The 21,943-nt window shown below is 45.7% G+C and overlaps 2 protein-coding genes across 6 annotated transcripts in view; one reads left to right on the top strand and one right to left on the bottom strand.

Annotated features, from left to right (window-relative positions):
• Positions 1-162: 162 nt before the first annotated feature.
• On the bottom strand, positions 163-5,537 carry C12H2orf68 (chromosome 12 C2orf68 homolog). Of its 3 annotated transcripts, XM_078027956.1 has the most exons (5): positions 5,297-5,537; positions 5,102-5,217; positions 4,211-4,362; positions 3,724-3,850; positions 163-458 (listed from the first exon to the last, which is right to left on the bottom strand). In XM_078027956.1, exons 1-4 carry the CDS (start codon positions 5,401-5,403, stop codon positions 3,728-3,730), a joined length of 498 nt encoding a protein of 165 aa, XP_077884082.1. In that variant the 5' UTR covers positions 5,404-5,537; the 3' UTR covers positions 163-458; positions 3,724-3,727. The 3 variants fall into 3 exon arrangements, with proteins under 3 accessions (XP_077884082.1, XP_077884083.1, XP_077884081.1); XM_078027957.1 differs by lacking the exon at positions 3,724-3,850; XM_078027955.1 differs by having other exon boundaries at positions 163-3,850; positions 5,297-5,536.
• A 1,537-nt stretch (positions 5,538-7,074) lies between these two features.
• The window catches only part of Usp39 (ubiquitin specific peptidase 39), a 36,139-nt gene continuing 21,270 nt past the window's right edge, over positions 7,075-21,943 (top strand). The window contains exons 1-5 of one of the 3 annotated variants that reach the window (XM_078027948.1): positions 7,075-7,398; positions 8,348-8,417; positions 10,378-10,472; positions 12,994-13,130; positions 13,956-14,108. In XM_078027948.1, the coding sequence (XP_077884074.1) occupies positions 7,131-7,398; positions 8,348-8,417; positions 10,378-10,472; positions 12,994-13,130; positions 13,956-14,108 (723 nt within the window). In that variant the 5' untranslated portion in view covers positions 7,075-7,130. Of the gene's footprint in view, positions 7,399-8,347; positions 8,418-10,377; positions 10,473-12,993; positions 13,131-13,955; positions 14,109-21,943 lie in introns of those variants that run through there. The other 2 variants (XM_078027947.1, XM_078027949.1) reach the window with 2 other exon arrangements.

Genomic DNA, 21,943 nt, shown 5'->3' with positions numbered 1-21,943 from the left:
ATCAGATGTTTCTAAAACTCTTCCACTGCTAATGCTGAGTAGGCCTAGCTGTTGTGCTCTTAAAACAGGCAAAGCAAGAGGAGATGCTAGAGTGACTTCAGGGCAGGAACTAATCTCCTCTGCCCACATACACAAATGATTTCACAACTCTTGACAAAACAGTGTTGTAAACATAGTTTATTGGTTTAACAAAATACTGCTTTTGAAAAGTGTCTCCCATCTGGGACTTTCAAATACACTGTTTTATTTACCCACAACAGCAGACACACTGGGAGCCAGAAAACATAACCAAGGCCTTTTCACACCTGGCACCTCGAAGCAGCCAGTGCAACCTGCCGGGCTCTGCTGGCTCCGAGAAGGTGGAGGAGCCCTTCACTCAGCAGGTCCTCACTTCTACCTCACTCCAACTCCTGGGGAAACTTGGGGTGGGTGCCTATGGCTTCTTGGTCATGTGATTCCTGGAGGACAGGACAGGAATTTGGAGGAGTTAAAGTATGTCAAATACTGGTCAGCATTTCATGGTGATTCTCCCAAAGGCTGAGACAAAAGGGGACTCCATTCTCATTCCTCATTTGATAAGCAAAGGCCTCATTTAAACTGTGAACCATCAGGGAACCCAGCACCCTGAGTTCATGGCCAAATTCACAGCAGGTTGGGCACTCACCACCCAAGGGCTTCCTCCTATCCTGGGGACTCATCTCCGATTGGCAGTCTCCTGTCCAGAGAGGCTCTTCCTGTGAATGTTAGCCTATTGGCTGGTGGGGCTTGGGGTTCCCACCTCATACAGCTTTCTTTTCCTTTCCCTGCGCTGCACTCCAAGGCCTGCTTGCCAGTGGGCTGCAACTCAGGCTTCACAGCTCACTGAAGCACAGTTCCAAGACCTTGCATGACGGCTACCTCCTCTTGGTAATCACTTTGTGGCCCAGGAAACAAAAGCTTTAAGATTCGGGCTTAACCTCAGATAAGAACAGAAGGAGGAACACTCCATACCCAATGGACATGTCTATCAGACTTTTCTTTAAGACAGCCGAGAACATATCTACTCAAGTGAGAGTTGCTTCACTCAGGCTAAGATTGCTGCCTCAGCACTGACCGGCAGAGGGCACTCCTCTAGTGGACATCTCTAGAACCTGTGAGAAATGCTGTGGACAAGCTCCTCCAGGCAAAGCACAAGTTTCTAAAACAGGTGCAAGCTGTCTGGAGGCAGGTTTAAATAAGGTGGATAGCACCATCCTGGCCCCAGATGGATGGTGGTGGCGAGCAGTGGGGCTGAGCTCTGGGCAGACAGCAGTATCTGCTCCAGCAGGGCAGCTCTGAAGGACCACCTCTCACTGAAATACAGGCCTCAGCACTTTATTTAGTCACTGCAAAAGTCATACATGTATTAGAATGCTGTCATGGGTAGAAAATATATGTCCTTGATAAACAAAAGTTCCTAAAGAAAAAAGGGGTAAAAGTAAGGACTTTCTGTCTTCCTCTGCCTTAAGGGGCCTTTGTGAGACTCACATGACAAACACATAAAGGGACCCAACAGGCAATCACTTAACACTGCCTTCTTTTACCTCTTCCCCCTTCAAGAGACAGGAATGGTGCCGTGTCCCCCAACGCCTTTTGGGGCCTTCTTTCTATGTTCTATCATAAAACCAGGAAACAGGCAATCAAGCTGCGAGAAGACAGATACCGCCTCCCTCCCAGGGAGGCAGACTTCCAGTGAGAGCCCATGTTTCAAGTCACACATCAGCTGGAGAGTTGGAAGACTAAAAAGACTCGTCCTTTCCCTGCAGGAAGAAGTGGGTAGAGTCTGGAAGGGCCCCCTCGGCCCAGGTGCTGGACGGTAGCTGACATTCTAGGTCCAAAGGCACTTTATAGCTAGATGCATAAGTAGAGGTCAGAGACTTTCTCCTCTAAAAGCAGAACTGAGCCTGGGACTAAGGTTTAAGGCACTTGACCTTGGGCTAGCAATGTAGGTCTGGAGCACAGGCCCCTCTAACTTACCACCCTACTCACTTCCCAGTGTTTCTCTGACACTGCAAGTTGTGGCTCATAGTGTTTAATGTTGTAATAGTGCAGTTGAAGTAGCTGCCTTGCCCCATTCTCCAGGGGTCAGTTTTCAGGGGTGCAGGACACAAACCAACAGTGCCCTTAGGTGTTCTTTAAGAGATGGAACAGTCAGACTGATCTTGAGATCCTGATGTATACAGAAACCCCTGGGGATGGGTATTTTGGTTTCAGGGACTCAGTGCTCACAGGCTCACTTATAGTCCACATTTGGAGTCACTGATGTTTGATTTGCTGGGAAACCGAGGTGCTTTGGAGCTTCAGTGCACAGGATATCTTGTAGACTTTAGACCTTAGCCTCCCCACCTCCTCCCCACCTCCCAAAGTGGTGCTGGGGACTGAACCCAGAGTCTTGTGCATGCTACGCAGGTACTCTACCACTGAGCTGCACCCTCAGTCCTCTTGTCTAACCCTGTGTTAGAATGGAGCTCAGTAGCAGTGTGCTTGCCTAGCATGCAAGAGGCCCTGGGTTTGATTCCTGGGACCATTCCAAAAAATAAAAATTCTCTACATACAGCATATTGGCAGAAGGATTTATAAACCCTGGCTCTCCCTAAGGTCTCTGTTACCAGAGCACAAGGTTCTCTAATCAAAATTCTCAAAAAATTTCAAGATAATAGGCCAGCCAAATGGGCCAACATACTATTACTGGGGCTCTACAAGACTCTTAGTTGTATATTTTTTGGAGGTAGGAAAGGAAAACACGTGGGGCAGATAAGGGGCTAATTTTACTTTTTCTAATATGGGTTTTCTTTGGGACTTTTTTTTTTTTTTCTCCTGGCTACTGGGGCGCTAAACTTATGCTGATTTCCACTTTGCACATAAAACTGTTCTAGACTTTAATACCTTGTTTTGACAATTCCCCTTTAGTCTGAACAGAGAATAGTCTATTCACAACTGGGGATGGGATCAAAAGCTGGAATTGCTTAACTCTAACTAAAGCAGGATTCACTGAGATCCCCAGATTTAACAACAGCATCTTTTTCCTAGGTGGCCTATCTAAACAGCGCAAAGCAGTGGAGCATGGGAAGAAGTCATGCAAGGAGAAGAGAACAAGCTTCCAAGCAGGCCTCTCCCATCTTACTGGTGCCAGAAATATTCGGAGAACTTGTTAGAAAGGTAGATGCCCAGAACTCCCCACCAGCAAAGCCCTTAGTTGTGGAGATGCATAGTCATGTCAAGAGATGGGGTGAAAGGAACTGATGGGTTCTACCTGAGGCAAAAAGAACAAAATTTAAGCGGGGGGGGGGGGGGTCCTAGGAAACTACAGTGGAAGCAGAAACATGAAAGAAAACAATAAAGTAACAAACATGACTCATGGTATGGGTGGTCAGGCATATGACCTCAGTGAGAGAGCAGCATATTGGCAAAAGGCTTTATAAACCCTGGCTCTCCCTAAGTTCTTAGCTTCAAGAGCACCAGGTTCTCTAATCAAAATTCTCAAAAAATTCCAAGACAATAGGCCAGCCAAATGGGTCAACATACAAGAAAGAATTGCTGTAAAGGAGGTGGGCTAGGTGTAGCCCTGCAACACCCCTGTGGAGGCAGCAGCTTATAAGGGTCTCAAGATCAGACAGACAAGTCCTAGCACCGCAATGTAGGGTGGGCTCCCTAGTCAGAATTCATCCAAGTGCAGGATTCTGGCCTGGAGAGAATGCCTTCCACCTGGTCAGTGTCGGCTCTGGCGTTTGGCAATCTCCTCCTGGATACGCAACTTGAGGGCCTCTTGCATGGGTAGATCCAGAGGTGTGTGTGCTGACACTTCCTCACTCACCCTTCCTGGGTCATCGTCCTACGTGGAGGAAGAGTCAGGAAGCTCAGGGCTTCGTCTCTTGCAGAAAGGCAACCTTCCCTGTCCCCAGACAACACTCTCACAGAACTCCATTTGGCTCAAGGCTTCTTGTCAGTACCTGTCATTTCTCAGGTGTCCCCTGCAATAGTGATTCTCAACTGGGGGTCACAATGATGATTCTCCCACTGAGAATCACCGAGACAGAACTGAGATGTGCTCTTGAGCATCGCCTGGCAGTTCTGTGCTCTCACGTGGGGCAATCTTCACACTGGCCCTGAAGCAAATAGTGGCGCTGGGTCTGGCAGTGATTTCTACCACAGCCCAGGACCTTCAGGTGGCAGCTGTTTCCATGAGGCGTACCTGATACACGATAACTGATGTGACCTCTCCATTGTCCGACTCGTATTCTAAGCAGAAGAGCTGGTGGCCAGAAGGCTCCAGCTCGGAGCCACCACTACTGCTGCTTTCACCGGACTCCTCACAGTCTGGGTTGCCTGGGTGGGTAGAACCATCTGTAGGGATGAACCAGAATGAGAGGGAAGAAGGGATGCTGCTGAAGGGCCTGCCCACAGAGAAGATGCAGGAGAACACAGGGAAGAGAGCCCTGCTCTTCTGAGGACCCCTGTGCTCGTGCCCGCTGTGCTTCCAGCCAGGAGGTTTCTTAACCTTGGTATCCCTGCTCTGGGCTGGCTTGATCTTTTTACAAGATAGATGCACAGTGCACATTTGTCCAGCAATAGGATTGGGAGGGAGTGGAAGAGTGGATAGAGCTCTGCCTGGGTTCAAGTCCAGGCTTTGCTGTTTAAGAGCTCTGAGGTCTTGGGCAAGTTACTCTACTTGTCTACGCCTGTTGCCAACCAACAATAAGGAAACCTGAACAGTTCTAACTCGCATTCAACGAACGGATCTACACATGACCTAAAAGCATTTTAAACAACACTTAACAAGCTCAGTGCCACAGGTCAATTACGTGACCTGCACGTCACAAGGAAACTGGGCAAAAGGCCATTTCTCTGGACTCCTCCGTAATTATGTCCTAGTTACTTATATTTGTGCCAGGCGTCTCTGCCAGGCAGCGGTGACACTCGCACAGGACTCGGCGGGACGAGCGGTTGGCAGCCTCGTCGCCGGCTCGCAGGCCCCTCCGACCGCCGAGGCTGCAGCCGGGCCGCGGGCCGCGGGCCGAGGTTCTCCGGGAGGCTGTGCGGCGGACGGCTCGGGCGGGCCGGGCCTGGCCTGGCCTCGGCTCACCTCGGCGCCGCGGCAGGTACACCTGCAGGTCGGGCTTGCGCGGCCGCGTGGGCGCGGGCGTGTGCCGCCTCCTCGCCTTCTCCTTGGCCTGCTTCACCTTCTTGTCGTAGTCGTCCCTGCGGGGAGCCGGGCGGGAGTCAGGGCCGGTGGGCCGGGCCGGGCCGGGTCAGGGGTGGCGGTGGGGCGGGGCGGTACCGAGCAATCTGGTTCCGTCGTATGTGGTGCACGAAGCCGTGGCTCATGTCCAGCCGCCCGCCGGGCCGGCAGCAGAGCCCCGGCCCGGGGCCCGGCGCCGCCTCCATCCGGAACGCGCGGTGCGGATCCACCGCCGGCCGCCAACGGCCCCGCGGCGCCCCGGGTGAACGGTCCAGCCACGGCCCCGATCCTCGCCAGGCCCGACTTCCGGCCCAGGCCCGACTTCCGGCTCGAGGCTCGACTTCCGGCCCTGGGCCAGAGGCGCGGCGCGGAGCGAGCGTCGGGTTTGCGGCGGAGGCTGCCTCCCTGGGCCCCCGCGGCCGCCGAGGGGCTGTTTTCCTTGGGACGCGGTTAGCATGAAGCGAGGGTGTCGGCCACGGCGGACCACAGGGAAGCCCAGGGAACAAAAGGGCTGAGGCGGTGTGGCTCGGTGACAGCGCGCTTGCCTGGCACGGGCCAAGCCCCAAGTTAAGTCCTAGTGCAGAAAAAAAGGGAAAATTCGGACAAATGCAACCCACGTGAGAGCACCCCACGTGTCACTCTTCCTGTCGCACAAACTGTGACGTTCCTTCACCAGCTTCGAGTCCTGGGAGGACGCCCTAACCCCGCTGTGCACTGGAGGCACCCAGAACAGAGTGCCTGCTTCAGGCCGCGAGGCAGCACTGGGCTCACCGGTCTCTCGTGTCAGGCTCTCACTTCAAAGGTCAAAATCAGGAATTCATGTTAGGACAGGAACAGACCGTGGCCCATCTCCGCGATGGAAGCTACTGCCCAAGCAAAGAATCGAGCAGTCTCTACCCCTGCATGACACGGCCAGAGCCCGGATCCCGTAACACCGATGCCGGCTGAAAGAGCCTAGCTAGAGAGCGAGCGTAGTGGGGCCTGGGCATTGCGCTCCAGGAAGCACGGCCACTCTAGGGGACAGCAGCTCAGCAGACCGCGTGGCCTCCCTGGCGTACAAGGACAGAGTTTCCCTCTTTTCCCTGCGGGGATGGCTTTGCAGGTGCAACCATATGTCAGAATTTAGCAAACTGCAGACGTTAGACTTACAGCATCTTCCCTGTCAACGGCAACGCACCGCAGTAGACCAGTTCAGACAGGCAGGCGGAACTGCCTGCGCCCAGCGTTGTAAGACCCGCCCAGCGTTGTAAGACCCGCTCAGCGTGTGTGAGACCCGTGCGACTCCCAGCCCCCGCAAACCCCTCACACCCATAAAGACGGGCAAAGGAGCTCGAGACAGCCGTGGGGTTTTCAATGGTTGCATGGTGAACACTCCTGGCAGGGTGTTTGCAGTTTCATGATACCAAGAACCCTGTAAATGCGGAATTGTGCCGCCAGGTTCCCACACGGAGGGGTTAAGGTGGCATGCATATAGCTCCCTTTTCCTGTGAAGGTCTTATTACAAGGTAGATGCACAGCACACATTTGTCCAGCAATGAGATTGGAAGGGAGTGGAAGAGTGGACAGAGCTCTGCCTGGGTTCAAATCCAGGCTTTGCTGTTTAAGAGCTCATCAGCCTCCAAGGCGAGGAGGTTGCGCGAGACAACCTCCGATGGCGGTTTCGAGGCATAAAGTGTCTTGAAATCTGGGTTCCAAGTACAACTGCCACTATCCAGAAAACGCAGTATCGATAAAACGTCCCTGTCTCATAAGCAAGGAGAGCCAACAGGTCCTGAGGCAGGGGGTCAGGTAGCGGCGCTTCCTGCCGCGTGAATTGTCTCCGCCGGCGACTCGTAGAGCGCGTCGAGCTCGGCCGCCCCGAGGCTCCTGATTGGCTCCGTGCCGCGCGCTTGGCGTCCAGGCGCTTGCGCGGGTTGCTGGGCTGGCGGTGGCGATGTCCAGCCGGTCTAAGCGAGAGTCGCGGGGCTCGGCCCGCGGGAAGCGCGAGTCCGAGGCGCGGAGCAGCTCGGGTCGCTCAAAACGGGAGCGCGAGCGCGAGCGGGAGCCTGAGGCGGCCGGTTCCCGGGGCAGCCCGGTGCGCGTCAAGCGCGAGGTCGAGCCGGCAAGCGCGCGCGAGGCCCCGGCGCCCACCGTCCCGGCGCCACGGGTGAAGCGGGAGCGTGAGGCCGACGAGGACTCGGAGCCCGAGCGGGAGGTGCGAGGTGCGCGGGGCCGGGCGGGTGGGCGCCACCCGGGCGGTCTGGGTTTTCCCTGTGGCCCCGCCACTGCTCTGCCGGTGTCGGGTCCAGGCCCTGCGGCGGCGAAGACCGCGCTGGTCCAGCGGCCGCCCCTTAGCAAATGCCCAGGGTTTCTGCAGCCACCGTACCCCTCATAGGGCCCTGCGGTGCCTACTGCGGACGGACGGGTCGGCGCGCGCCTGAGACTGGCTGTGTCCCGCCCGCAAGGTGGACGGCCTGGGAGACTGTTCTCCGTCGGGCCCTGAGGTTCTGCCGGTGTGGGCCACAGGCTGGCGGCCTTGGCTCCGGGCTTAGCGTGTGGGTTCAGTGAATAGCAAGGGGAGACAGGCTCCAACCAGCTCTAGAAGGTGCGAGTTCTATAGGCTCTGGGCTCTTTGGTCAGGCACCACACCTATGCAGTTTCTCTTCCCGGGGCCTTGTGGGAAGGACACCCGTGCTATATTCTAGCCACTGCTGTTGCTTGTTAAACAGTCTTTTGTTTTGGACCCAATGCCGAATTTGGTCCTTCAGTATCCATGAAAACTGGTAGGCTAAATTGTTAAAGGTTAAATCTGTGACATGGATCCAGACAAGTGGCACATTTAGGATATCCATACACACTCCTCTTTAAACTGTACTTGTGCATTGCATTGACCTTATCTTAGCACTTGTGATATAGTTCACGAGATCTTCGATGTCTCATTGAATTTCTTTATGTAATGTATAAGTGAATCTTGTTGGTTAAATACATAGCAAGTGCATCCTTCCAGCTTCTGGCTTGTTCCCCTAGTGGACTTTTAAAAAGATGATTTGCCATATAAGAAATTAGGAGTTCATCTGGATTAGATTTTCCATTTCTTTGTTTCTTAGCACTGGTAGTTGATTCTGAATATAGAGTTGTCATTTTCAAAATCTGCAATGATTTTCCTTTTAGCAAAGAATGGTCGCGTGGATTCTGAGGATCGGAGGAGCCGCCACTGCCCATATCTGGATACCATTAACAGGTCAGTAGGATAGAGAAGCTGAGGATGGCTTAAGAAAAGTGTGTGTGTGGGGTCTGCATGGAAAATTCTTTGGATTGTACATCAAACAACACTTTATTCCTTTAAAAGCTTTCTGCCAAGAAAATTGTGTTTCTTGCAATATTTGTTAATGTCATTTTTGGGGGCGTCTACTGGAGAATGAACCTGGGGCATTCTACCACTGAGCTACATCCTTAATCCTTTTTATTTATTTACTTAGTTTGAAACAGGGTCTTGCTGAGACACTGTAGGGTTCAGTAAGTTGCTGATGCTGACCTTGAACTTAGCATTCCTAATGCCTGAGCCTCCCAAGTTGCTGGGATTACAAATGTGAGCCGCTATACCCTATTTAATCTTTGTTCTTCAAATATAAAGTGGCAGAAATCATTTTCTTTTTTTTAAAAGGTGGGCATATACTTAAAGAGCTTTTAGCTTATTCTTAATTTGTTTTTTTGAAATAAGAGGACACATATTGTACTTAAAATAGCAATAACAAATATTTATTGAGCATTCTTTGTATATCAGGTATTATTCTCGATGCTGAGGATTCAACAGACTTAATAGTAGCAAACGTAAAGTATTTACTACTAGGCATGGTGGCGTACACCTGAAGTCCCAGCTATTTGGGAGGCTGAAGCAGAGGATGGCAAGTTTGAGATCAGCCTGGGCAATAGATCCTGTCTCAAAAATGAAAAGGGCTGAGGGTGTTGTTCAGTGGTAGAGTGCCCCTGGGTTCAACCCCCAGTACCCCCCCCCCCCGCCACACACACACACACACACACACACACACACACACACACACACACACACACACACACAATTGTCAGTAGTTACAGTTGCACTATACAGGATCATTTATAATTCATTAGAGAAATCCCTATGTGGGTTTGGTGGAGGTAGAGTTTTTTTGTTATTCTCTGTCCAGTATTCACATCCTGTTACTTGACACTTGAATACATAATATAGTTGGAGGTATTCTCCTAAAATCTTTCAAGTTTCCCCCTTATTTTTATGGAGAAAAAGAATTTTTTTCTCAGGCTGGGGTTGTGGCTTAGAGGTAGAGCGCTCACCTGGCATGTGCGAGGCCCTGGATTCGATCCTCAGCACTGCATACAAATAAATAAGTAAAATAAAGATATTGTGTCCAACTAAAACTAAACAATAAATAGTTAAAAAAAAAGAATTTTTTTCTCTTATAAAATGGTATATTCAGTCTGTTTATGTCCTCTCATCTCCCAGAATGCTGTGGGGACCCTACTATAGTCCTATATCTACCTTTCCCTTCAGAGAAGGTCATGATAATGAAGGGTTCTTAACTGGCTACAAATATAATCATCCCTTGGTACATGGAGGATCGGTACTAAGAACCCCCATGGATACCAAAATCTGTGGATAATGAAGTCCCTTAAATAAAATGAATTGCCATAGTATTTACATGTGATCTATGCTCATCCTCCTGCACACTTTAAATTATCCTAGGTCACTAATTAATGCTAATATAAGTACTGTATAAATAGGTACCATACTGTATTGGTTATGAAATAATGACAGGGGAAAAATGTCTGTACTTGTTTATTACAGATATAGTTTTTGTTTTTTCCCAGATACTTTTGATGTGTTTGGTTGAACCGACCAGTGTAGAACCCATGGATAAGTGCACACTACTCCTATTAAGGAAAAGGGTCATGGGCATTATATGTCAGGTGCAGACACCTCCACACTGCCTTGGGCATGGTAGCTGGAAGTGGAGAATGATTAATGCACTCCACAATTTACACTTGATTCTAAACCATTCTCTACAGGGTACTGTGGGACACATGGAATCTGGGGCTCTGTTTGGGTCCCTCTTAGACTTGAAGCCAACACATCTGTTTGGTGCCCTCCCAGACACTGACCTATTGATTATGTGGTCTTTTTTTGTGTGTTGTTTTGATTCTTTTAGGAGTGTGTTGGACTTTGACTTTGAGAAGCTGTGCTCTATCTCCCTTTCACATATCAATGCATATGCCTGTCTGGTGTGTGGCAAGTACTTTCAAGGTGAGTGAATATTTTCAGAGCTATCTGCAGGTCTTCTTTTATTTATTTATTTTTTTAAGAAAGCAGTTTGTTCTTTTTTTTTTTTTTTTAAGTAAAGCTTTTTATTTTAAAAAATAGACATAAAAACATAAAGTTAAATATAAAATGAGCATGCATTTTGTAGCTAAAGAAGGAGATTTCAAAGAACTCTCTGAACTGCATCCCAGAATAGTTGAGTTCTGGGTTTGCCTCCTTAGGGTCAAAGCTGGAGACTCTCCTTATAGTATATGTGGCACTTCCTACAGGACCCTGGCCAAGTTATGCTTGATTTTGATGTGGTAATTTCATTTACACACCCATGATTATTCTCAAATGATTACAGAATTCTTTCTCCTACAAGGGTCCAGTTATAGAAAACCAAGTTGAAAATGTTGCCAGAAATTGAAGTTCATGGCTTCACTGAGCCTTTATCTATTTATCTGGTCCACATTTCACCTAAAAATGAAAAGCACAAGTCTCCATGACTTCAATGGAATCTAAAAATCAGGTGCAAAGTAGTATTTACATTATGAATAAAAAAAATCCAAGCTGTTTCATATCAGCAGTCCAAAGCAGGGAATTATGTTCAAAGATAATAGATAAGATCAAAGTTAATCTTTCCATTTTGATCAAAGATTCCCTATGAGTTTAATATATTTTGCCTTCAAGATAAAATCTGTTAAATAATCAGAAATGCCTTTAAACTACCTTTAAAAAACAAAATCTGACTGATGGATGAAAGGATAAAGAAAATATAGTGTATATACACTGTAGGTGTAGCAGTTTGTTCTTGAGAGTCATGTCTTGTAATCCCTCTTTGTTCCAGGGACATTGGAATACTCTTAGAAAACCAATAAAAAGGTCTGTGGTCAGAACCTGAATACATCTGAGAGGAATAGAGGACTAGTTCTGTGAAAGCCAGAGACTTTGGATTTCTGACTTTAATGTTTTCTGTACTTATATCTTTCCTTTTTTTTTGGTACTGGGAATTGAACTCAGGGATACTCGACCACTGAGCACATCCCCAGCCCTATTTTGTATTTTATTTAGAGTCAGGGGCTCACTGAGTTGCCTAGCACTGTGCTGTTGCTGAGGCTGGTTTTGAACTCACAATCATTCTGTCTCAGCCTCCTGAGCTGCTGAGATTAGTGGCGTGAGCTACTGTGCCGGCTACTTATGTCTTTCTTGTGTGTGGGTGGGTGGGTGGGTGGGGTCCTGGGAATAGAACCCAGGGCCTTACACATGCTGGTAGATAAGCGCTCTCCTACTAAGCCATACCCCCGGCACTACGGCACTACTTTTGTTCTAAGGACTTTTTTATTCTGTTTTTTTCTAAAAATTTATTTCACCTCATTCAGACTAAGCAAATACTGTGCACATAGTATGGCAGATGTTTCAAACAAGGTGTAAACTTCATTCTTTGCTCTTATAAGGAGCTTATGAGAAGTCTGGTTTTGACAAAAATTGGTGAATCCTATAAGACCAAAAAGATTCCTGCTAGACCGTGTGTCAGTGAATAAAAACAGGGGCAGTAGGAGCTGAAAAATGCAGAGGTCAGTGCTGACTGGGGGTGTATGTGACTTCATGGAGGAAGTGAGGTAGAACTTGATCTGGCAGGATATGTAGGTTTTTTTTTTTTTTTTCCTTTTGGTACCAAGGATTGAACTCAGGGTCACTCAACCCCTGAGCCACATCCCCAGCCCTATTTGTGTTTTTTTTTTTTTTTTTTTTTAAGAGAGAGTGAGAGAGGAGAGAGAGAGAGAGGAGAGAGAGAATTTTTTAATATTTATTTTTTTTAGTTCTCGGCGGACACAACATCTTTGTTGGTATGTGGTGCTGAGGATCGAACCCGGGCCGCACGCATGCCAGGCGAGCGCGCTACCGCTTGAGCCACATCCCCAGCCCCCTATTTGTGTTTTATTTAGAGACAGGGTCTCACTGAGTTGCTGAGCCTCGCCATTGCTGAGGCTGGCTTTGAACTCACGATCCTCCTATCTCAGCCTCCCCAGCTGCTGGGATTATGGGTATACGCCCAGCTGACATGCAGGTTTTGAACGGAGCAGGGGAGGAAGATCCTAGACAGCAGTGGCTGCCTGAGTGAAGTGCACAGGAACGGGACAGTCTGAATATGAACAGTTGGAGGTTAAGGACTGGGTGATGGGGCTATCACAGGGCATGTGTATTTACCTACATAATGTCATATATCATCATAGATAGTCCTAGTTTCTGATACTTAGGAATCTAGCTCTTGTATGCGAGTGTATGTATTTTGTATTGAAATCAGTTTCCCCAACCTCTTTCCAGCGAGTGAAGTAACTAACATGCTATTGTTTTTTGCTAATCTTGTGATAAGATAGGCTCATGTGGAGATTCTTTTTTGGATGGTGTAATACTTTGTGCTGCTTTTAACATGTTCCAATACAAAATAAGGGAAGGAGGACCAGATCTTGTCTGTGTCTTCCTTGGGCCTGACCCTCTTATAGTCTCTTGTCCTTCCCTACAGGCCGAGGTTTGAAGTCTCATGCCTACATCCACAGCGTCCAATTTAGCCACCATGTCTTCCTCAACCTCCACACCCTCAAGTTTTACTGCCTTCCAGACAACTATGAGATCATCGACTCCTCCCTGGAGGATATCACGGTGTGTGTCTGTGTCCAGGGAGGCTGGCTTGGGGCAGTTTTGTATGTGTGTGGTTCTAGGAGTTCACATATGCTAAGCAAGTGTTCTACCATTGAGCTGCATCCCCAGCCTGTTTTTAAATTTTGAGACATAGTCTTACTAAATGGCTGGGGCTGACCTTGCACTTGGTGTTCTTCCTGCATCAAGTCTTCTGAGTTACTGGGATTACAGTCTGTTTAATTATACCCAGTTGAGGCAGATTCTTCTGTGAGCCAACTCAGGGCTCCCTGACAACTGCCTCACCTGTAATCAGGGAGAATCTGGATAGATGGAGAAACTGGGGTAAATTTGAGGTTCCAAAAGGAGTTCACACTGACCTCCATCCAGTCTGTAACTTTGGGAGTATTCTACTCCCACCGTCCACTCCCAGGGAGTCCTAGAGTCCCCAGTCCTGCCCAAGGGGAGGAGGTACTGCACTCCTAAGCTAGGCACACATGCCATACTGGGTAAGGCTCAGGTTCCTGCTGTCTCTAGAGATTGAGTATCCTACAGTGTGACAGCCATTTATCTTGGAGATGGTCAGACATGAGGTTGAAGAGAGATGTGGGATTTATTGATTTGGGATACGGAGAACCCCTTGTTGAGAGGGGTTGACCAGCAGTGTGGAGAGGAGCTGTGCTGAATTACTTCGTCTTCATCCTTGTTGCTTGCGGGTCTTTTTGAGTGTGTGGGAGGTGCTCATGACCAAAGCATTTTTGGTTTTTGGTAGAAATTACTGTTCAGGATATATCTTCTGAACTCTGTTTATATCTCAAAAATAACGTAGGATTTTCTTTTTCTTCACAGTATGTGTTGAAACCCACTTTTACAAAGCAGCAAATTGCAAACTTGGACAAGCAAGCCAAATTGTCCCGGGCGTATGACGGTACCACTTATCTGCCGGGTATTGTGGGACTGAATAACATAAAGGCCAACGACTATGCCAATGCTGTCCTTCAGGTAGGATCCAGATAGGAAGGCCGAGGGGAGGGGGTGGCAGAAGCTGTATTGAGTCTGCCAAGACATTGCTGTGTTCTTGCTGAGTGTGGTCAAAGGGCCCAGACGTTGGGTTCCCTTGAGTATTTGTTCTACAGTAAGCCAAATTTTCCTGTTTCTGCTCATGGGGCTGCTGCCAGATGCTTAGGCATTTTCCAGCTTTTTCATGGCCTTGGAGTTGCTGGGGAAGGAGGGATAGAATCCATGTTGCCAGGAAATACCAAATAAGAATTTTTCTTTCCCCAGTGCTGAGTATTGAACTCAGGGAAACTCTATCACTGAACTATACCCACAGCCCTTTTTATTTTTTATTTTGAGACAAGGTCTCACTAAGTTGCCTGGGCTGGGCTTGAACTTGTGATTCTCCTGCCAGCATCCCAAGTTGCTGGTATTACAGGTGTGGCCTCTGCATCAGGCACATTTCTTTTTTATGGTATAGATGTTCATTGTGTGGGCTGTTGTCTTATTCCCACCCAAATTTTTTTATTTACACAGGTTATATATGTTTATTATAGAAAAATTAGAAAATGTTGGTAAGCAGAATCTCACTTCACCAAGAAAAAATTGATTTAAAAAATTATAGACATAAACAGGATTATTGAAAGGAAGGTATATGAATTATAAAGTAAAAGCCTTATTCCTTTCTCTCCTTAGTATTCTGTCCTGGAGTACTTAACAGTATATAGTTCTAGAATTGTTGTGACTAAGGAGGCTGAGGTGGAGGGTCACAAATTTGAAGCTATCCTTAGCAACTTAAGGGGACCTTTAGCAACTTAGACCCTGCCTCAAAATAAAAAGGACTGGAGATGTAATTCAGTGGTGAAGTACGCATGGGTTCAATTCCCAGTCCCCAAAACAAACATGGCTGGGGTTGTGGCTCAGTGGTAGAGCACTTGCCTGGCACATGTGAGGTACTGGGTTTACTTCTCAGAACCACATAAAAAAATAAAGCTATTATGTCCATCTACAACTAAAAAATATTTTAGAAACAAAGAAATAGAACTTTTTCTAAATGTGTATAGCATAACATGATTATTTTGCCGTAAAATCTGACGTAGTTCACATTGTCTCTTGTGACTAGTGTGCAGTCTCTTCTCTTTTTTTAGTTGTAGATGGACACAATATCTTTATTTATTTATTTTTGCGGTGCTGAGGGTCGAACCCCCTGCCTCACATGTGCTAGGCAAGTGTCTACTGCTGAGCTACAACCCAGCCCTGCAGTACCTTCTGACGTGTTATTTTGCACACACACATTCCCCCTCCTGGTTTGTTTGTTTTTTGGTGGGGGGTGAGTGCTGAGGAATTGAACCCAGGGCCTTGCTGCCCCTAGTCTTTTTACTTTTTGTGACACGTTTTATTATATTTATTTTCTGTAATTTAAAAATGCACAAAACTGTTTATGAAGCAACATAGTATGTACATGTCTCTCTTCTTTTTAGTGGTTCAACTCAGGGCTTCTTGCTTGCTAGGCAGGGGCTGCACTGCTGACCTACATCCCTGGCCCCTTAATGATTACATGCTATTGAGTTGGAATTGATTCACCCGTTCTTATACTAGTGTACATAGGATCTAGATTCCAGATATAAGAACAATCTCTAAACCCACCAGCAACCCCAAAGAGTGTTCTTTCATCTTGTGTTGTCACTGTTAGCATTGACAAAATTTTTTTCTATTTTATAGGTATCTTTATTTATTTATATATATATATTTATAAATATATATATATAAATATATATATGTATATAAAAATATATATTTTTTTAGTTGTAGATGGACATAATAGTACCTTTTATTTGTTTATTTTTATGTGGTGCCAGGGATTGACCCAGTGCCTCACGCATGCTAGGCAACTGCTCTACCACTGAGCCACAACCCCAGTCCTGGGTATCTTTATTTTTAACTTAGGAGTTTTGGATCACTTCCAACCTTAATTATTTGTGTTTGTGTATAATTTATGTATTTAAATGAATGGGTCGTAAGTACTCTTTTCCCTATTGTTTCACCTTATTAAGCTTTATGAAATACATAAGAAAACCATCATTTGGTTTTATTGTACAGGTTGCTATATTGCAAGTATTTTCTTGCAGTTTTTAAACTTGGCCTTTAAATGTTTTTTTTTTTTTTTTTTTTTTTTTTATCTTTATAAAAGATTACTAATTCAGGGCTGGTGCTGTGGCTCAGTGGCAGAGCACTCGCCTAACACGTGTGGTGATCTGGGTTTGATCCTCAACACTACATAAAAATAAATAAATAAATAAAGGTATTGTGTCCAACTATAACTAAAACAATATTTTTTAAAAAACAGACAACTTGGGGGGAAAATCGAGTGTGATGTTTTCAATTAGAAAAGCCTGAATTTTAGAGGACAAATTGTGTAACGCAACGAAGGCTACGAGAGAGAGAGAGAGAGAGAGAGAGAGAGAGAGAGAGAGAGAGAGAGAGAGAGAGAGAGAGAGAGAGAGAGAGGGGGGGAGGGAGGGGGGGGGAGGGGGAGGGAGAGAGGGAGGGGGGAGGGAGGGAGGGATTCCTGCTGTGGGTGCAGCGGGAAGAGGCTGAGCAGCCACTTCCAAGCCAGGGGCAGAAGGGACTCCTTCCTTCCCAGGTGTGTGGACTGCCAGTGCCTCTTCCAGACAGAGATTGCGCTCTGACCAGTCTGTGCCCTACATCCTAGGGCTGCTTGTATGGGAACAGGAGGAGACCTAGGAAGGGTTTTATATTTAGTTCTTTTCAGTTATTCATGACGTGGAGTGTATTCTTACCCATCACACATACATGGAGTGTAACTTCTCATTCTGGTGGTTGTACATGATGTGGAGTTTCATTGGTTGTGTATTCATATGTGAACATAGGAAAGTGATATCTGAAAAATTCTACTGTCTCTCCTATTAGGATTTCCACCCTTCCCTTCATTCCCCTTTGTCTAATCCATTGAACTTCTGTTCCCCACCCCACTAGTATGTGTTAGTATCCACATATCAGAGAGAACATTCAGCCATTGGTTTTTGGGGATTGGATTCTTTTACTTAGTATGTTAGTCTCCAGTTCCATCCATTTACTAGCTAATGCCGTAACTTCATTCTTCTTTATGACTGAGTGATATTCCATTGTGTATATATGCCACAATTTGTTTATTCATTCATCTATTAAAGGGCACCTATGTTAGTTCCATAGTTCAGCTTTTGTGAATTGAGCTGCTATAAATATGGATATGACACATTACATTACCGAATGCTGATTTAAGTCCTTTGGGTATATGTTGAGGAGTGGGATAACTAGGTCAAATATCATTCCAGGTATTCTGAGAAATCTCCACATTGCTTTCCAGAGTGATTGCACTGGTTTGCAGTCCCACCAACAATGTGTGAGTGTACTTCCCCCCACATCCTGGCCAACATTTATTGTTATTTGAATTCTTGATAACTGTGCCATTCTGACTGGAGTGAGATGAAATCTCAGTGTAATTTTGATTTTTGCAATTCTCTAATTGCTTGAGATATTGAGCATTTTATATATATTTACACACACACACACACATATACACACGTGTATTTTTTTTAATTTGTTGAGAGATCATATTTCTTCTGTGAAGTGCCTGTTCAATTCCTTGCTTATTTATTGATTGGGTTATTATTTGTTTTTTTGGTGTTAAGTTTTTTGAGTTCTTTATATATCCTGTGGAGTAATGCTGTGAGGTGTAGACGGTTGTGATTTTTTCCCATTCTCTAGGCTCTCTTTCACATTGTTTGCTGTGAAGAAGCTTTTTAGTTTCATGCCATTCCATTCTTCTTTTTTGGGGGGGGGGTGGCGAGGGTCGGTAATTTGGGATTGAACTCAGGGACACTCAACCACTGAGCCACATCCCCAGCCCTATTTTGTGTTTTATTTAGAGACAAGGTCTCACTGAGTTGCTTAGTACCTCACTTTTGCTGAGGCTGGCTTTGAACTCATGATCCTCCTGCTTCAGCCTCCTGAGCTGCTGGGATTAAAGGCATGCATCATCATGCTTGGCCCATTTATTGATTCTTGATTTTACTTCATGTGCGTTAGGAGTCTTGTTGAGGAATTCAGTTCCTGAGCCAACATGATGGAGAGTTGGGCCTACATTTTCTTCTATTAGGCACAGGGTCTCTAGTCTAATGCCTAGGTCTTTAATCCACTTGAGTTGAGTTTTGTGCATGGTGAGAGATAGGGGTTTAATTTCATTTCTACATATAGATTTCCAGTTTTCCCAGCACCATTTGTTAAAGAGGCTATCTTTTCTCTAATGTATGTTTACGGCGCCTTTGTCTAGTATGAGATAACTGTATTTATCTGGTTTGTCTTCCTCTGTTCCGTACCATTGGTCTACATGTCTGTTTTAGACCTAGTGCAGTTTAAAATCCAAAACATTTTCATAAAAGGTTGGTGATAAGCATAAATTTAAATAATTGGTGCAATATTTTAAAATATTGGAAAATCATGGCTGTTTAAATTCTTTACAGGAAGTGTTATCTTGGTAAAAGAAAGGGATGGAGTTCTTATCTCAGAGGGAACAGATATACTTAGCTCAGGGTGCTACAATTCAGTGCCAGGTGACTGTCCCATAGAAAGCCAAGGACCAAAATAAACAAGGAGAGTAATGAATTACAGTAGATGGGGTAGAGAGAGAAGAAGGGAGGGGAGGGGAGGGGGGATAGTAGGGGATAGGAAAGGTAGCAGAATACAACAATTACTAATTGGGCATTATGTAAAATTGTGGATGTATAACCGACGTGATTCTGCAATCTGCATTTGGGGTAAAATTGGGAGTTCATAACCCACTTCAATCTAATGTATGAAATATGATATGTCAAGAGCTTTGTAATGTTGTGAACAACCAATAAAAAAAATTAAAAATTAAAAAAAAAAAAAAAAGAAAGCCAAGGACCCAGAAAAGAGGGGACAGGTATTCATTCCTTGTTCAGCACTCTGATAAAGAATGTTTCAGGAAGTCTTTCTAAAATATCATTCAGAACTGTGAGTTAGATCCCAATTGCAGCTATCTGTTCCCCTTGCCAGCCTCCCCTCCCCATATGGTTCTCCTCTCAGAAGTAAAATTAGGACAGGACTGCGTTCTGACAAGAAGGGTGGAGACCAGTCCCAGGCACTCCAGTGTGGGTCCTATTGCCAGCTCCGCTGGAGACCTGTACTCAGCTAGAGGAGAAGTGATCTGCACGATTGTTCTTGGGAAAGTCTGGAGTTCAAGAACCTTATGGGGCCATCTTGAGATCAGATAAGCTCAACATCCAAAAGTATCCCTGGATTTGTTCTTTCTTCTGATATTTTGTGTCCTTGGGATCAGGGCCTCTTTTGCTGGCACCTAATAATTCACAGTGAGGAGTTTGATCATATAATCCTTTGCACTGAAGGGTGGCGGTTTTTTTTTATTTTTTGGTAAAACATTTAATTTTTTTTTTTAATTTTTGATTGAATCCTGGGGCTCTTAACCACTGAGCAACATCCCTAGCTCTTTTTAAAATTTCATTTAGAGACAGGGCCTTGCTAAGTGGCTTAGGGCCTTGCTAAGTTGCTGAGGCTGGCCTTGAACTTGAAATACTCTTGTCTTAGCCCCCTGAGCAGCTGGGATTACAGGCATATGCCACCGCTTCCAGCACTGAAGGGATTTGATCTGCCACTGTCTTCGTATGAGATCCTGGAAGTAGTTATAATTGATCAACGCCCACCATTCTTGAAAGCTTTCAGATAACTCGTTCTGTCAACCAGCTCCATGGCAGAACATCATAGTAGAAGGTGCCAGCTCACGGCAGCTGGGGAGCAGTGCACTAAACTTTTTAAATGTATTTTTACCATAAAGAATTATGTAGCTGGGCGCAGTGACCCACGCCTGTCATCCTAGCGGCTGAGGAGGCTGAGGCAGGAGGATCAAGTTCAAAGCCAGCCTCAGCAAAAGCGAGGCACTAGGCAACTCGTTAAGACCTTGTCTCTAAACAAAATACAAAATAGGGCTGAGGACGTGGCTTGGTAGTTGAGTGCCCCTGAGTTTAATCCCTGGTCCCCACCGCCTCCACAAAAAAAATAATTGTGTAAAAGCTAAGTGGGGGAAAGGAAGGAGGGATGAAAATTGGAAAGACAGTAGAAACTCCACATCATGTACAACCACAAGAATGGGAAGTTATGCTGTATGTGTGTATAATAATAGGTCAAAATACAGTCTACTGTCATGGATAACTAAAAAGAACAATTTTTTTTTTTTAAATGGAAAAAACAAAGAATTGTGTAAAAGAATGTAAAGACCTGTCTATTCTATTTGGTGATGGTTCCTGGTGTGGTAACTAGTTCCTGGAAAGGTCATTTTCTTAGGTGGAGAGAGATGTTTCAGACTCCTCCTCCTATAAACTCTCACAACTTTGAAAACTATCGTGCGTAGGATGGTTAGTCCTGGCTTTCTGAATCTTAATTCTCATGGGTGAGTCTCTTTATATATTAAAATATTAGGTGAACAAACCCTCTTTTGGTGATTTCCCCACTGAAGTAGAGTTGAGGGGACCTGGCTCTAGTCTCTCTCTGAGGCTGCCTGTCACTAGATGTATTGAGCCCTGAGAACACCTCTCTCTATAAGGTGGATAACTGAGAATTAGGGTTAACTTAATCTATACTTCCCTCTTTTTGAGAGTAGTTCTCTTTTTTAGTAATTACTGCCTGAGCATCAAGCCCGTGTTCCTTTAGCTGAGCTTGTGCTATATGTAGCTGGGCACGGTGACCCATGCCTGTTATCCCAGTGTCTGAGGAGGCCTGATCCCCTTAAGGTTATGGTGATCTCCAGGTCCCAAGACCTCCCTGCCTGGACCTATCGTAGTTAGCAGAAAACCTCTGTCCTCCTTCCTAAGTGGGTTGCCAAGGGAAAATGTTCTGGGACTCATGAACCCATTGGGAATGACCCAGGGTATACTCTGCTTGTATTCAAGGTCTGTTCTGTGGTCTCCCTCCCAGTTCTGAGCTGAGATCAGCAACCATGCCTTTCTTCCTGAAGCTTACATGACTAGTTTTTCTCTTTTTGCCCGATGAAGTCAGATTTGTTTTTTTGAGTGTGTGTTTTTAAAAATTTTTTAATTTCAATTCATCGTACACAAACGGAATGCAACATTTCAATTCTCTGCTTGTACATGGTATAGAAACATACCATTCATGCAATCATACATGTGTCTAGGGTAATGATGTCCATCTCATTCCACCATCTTTCCCACCCCTGTCAGATTTGTTTTTGTTCTAAATGTCTGGCCATTTTTCACCATAACAAGTACATTCAGTTTTATGTGCAATTGCATGGTTTTATTAGAGAAACATCAAATTTTTTGATTTTCATATTTTTTCCTTCAGGTTTTTTGTTTGTTTGTTAGAGCTTTATAGTTATACATTGTAGTTAGTTCATTCTGCCAAACTCATACATGCATGGTCACATTATTTTAGTATGGTGTCGAGAAGTGGGGGCTAGTGTTCCCCAGATAGTTGTCTCTACTCCAGTCAAAGGAGGTGATGAAAGAGTACTTGGTTTTTGGCCTTTAGTACCTCGTGAATTTCCATATTGACACAGGTCTACTTAGAGTAAGAAAGGGAAGTATTGAGTGGCAGTAGATAGCGATTTGAATACCTTTTTATTAACTTCTCTGTGATGTCCATATCTACCAAGTGTCTACAGAACTGTATTCTGGAACCTAGTGTGAAGGATATTTTTGTAATATCATGTCTAGATAGGATTCTCAAAGGGTCTGTTTCCTTTGGACTCTTCAGGCTGTCCCAGGCCCCTTGCAGGGCTCTACCAG

This window comes from Ictidomys tridecemlineatus, chromosome 12, assembly GCF_052094955.1.
Source record: "Ictidomys tridecemlineatus isolate mIctTri1 chromosome 12, mIctTri1.hap1, whole genome shotgun sequence".
NCBI lineage: Eukaryota > Metazoa > Chordata > Mammalia > Rodentia > Sciuridae > Ictidomys > Ictidomys tridecemlineatus.
The sequence above is the reverse complement of the archived record's forward strand: the minus strand, read 5'-3'. Positions and strand labels throughout refer to the sequence as shown.

Excerpts from the sequence above, each read along its gene's own strand:
- C12H2orf68 (XM_078027956.1), bottom strand. The coding sequence starts at position 5,403 with ATGGAGGCGGCGCCGGGCCCCGGGCCGGGGCTCTGCTGCCGGCCCGGC. Across the intron at positions 5,218-5,296 it reads CGACGGAACCAGATTGCTCG|GGACGACTACGACAAGAAGG; the intron begins GTACCGCCCCGC and ends GGCTCCCCGCAG. Across the intron at positions 3,851-4,210 it reads CATCAGTTATCGTGTATCAG|GACGATGACCCAGGAAGGGT; the intron begins GTACGCCTCATG and ends TCCTCCACGTAG.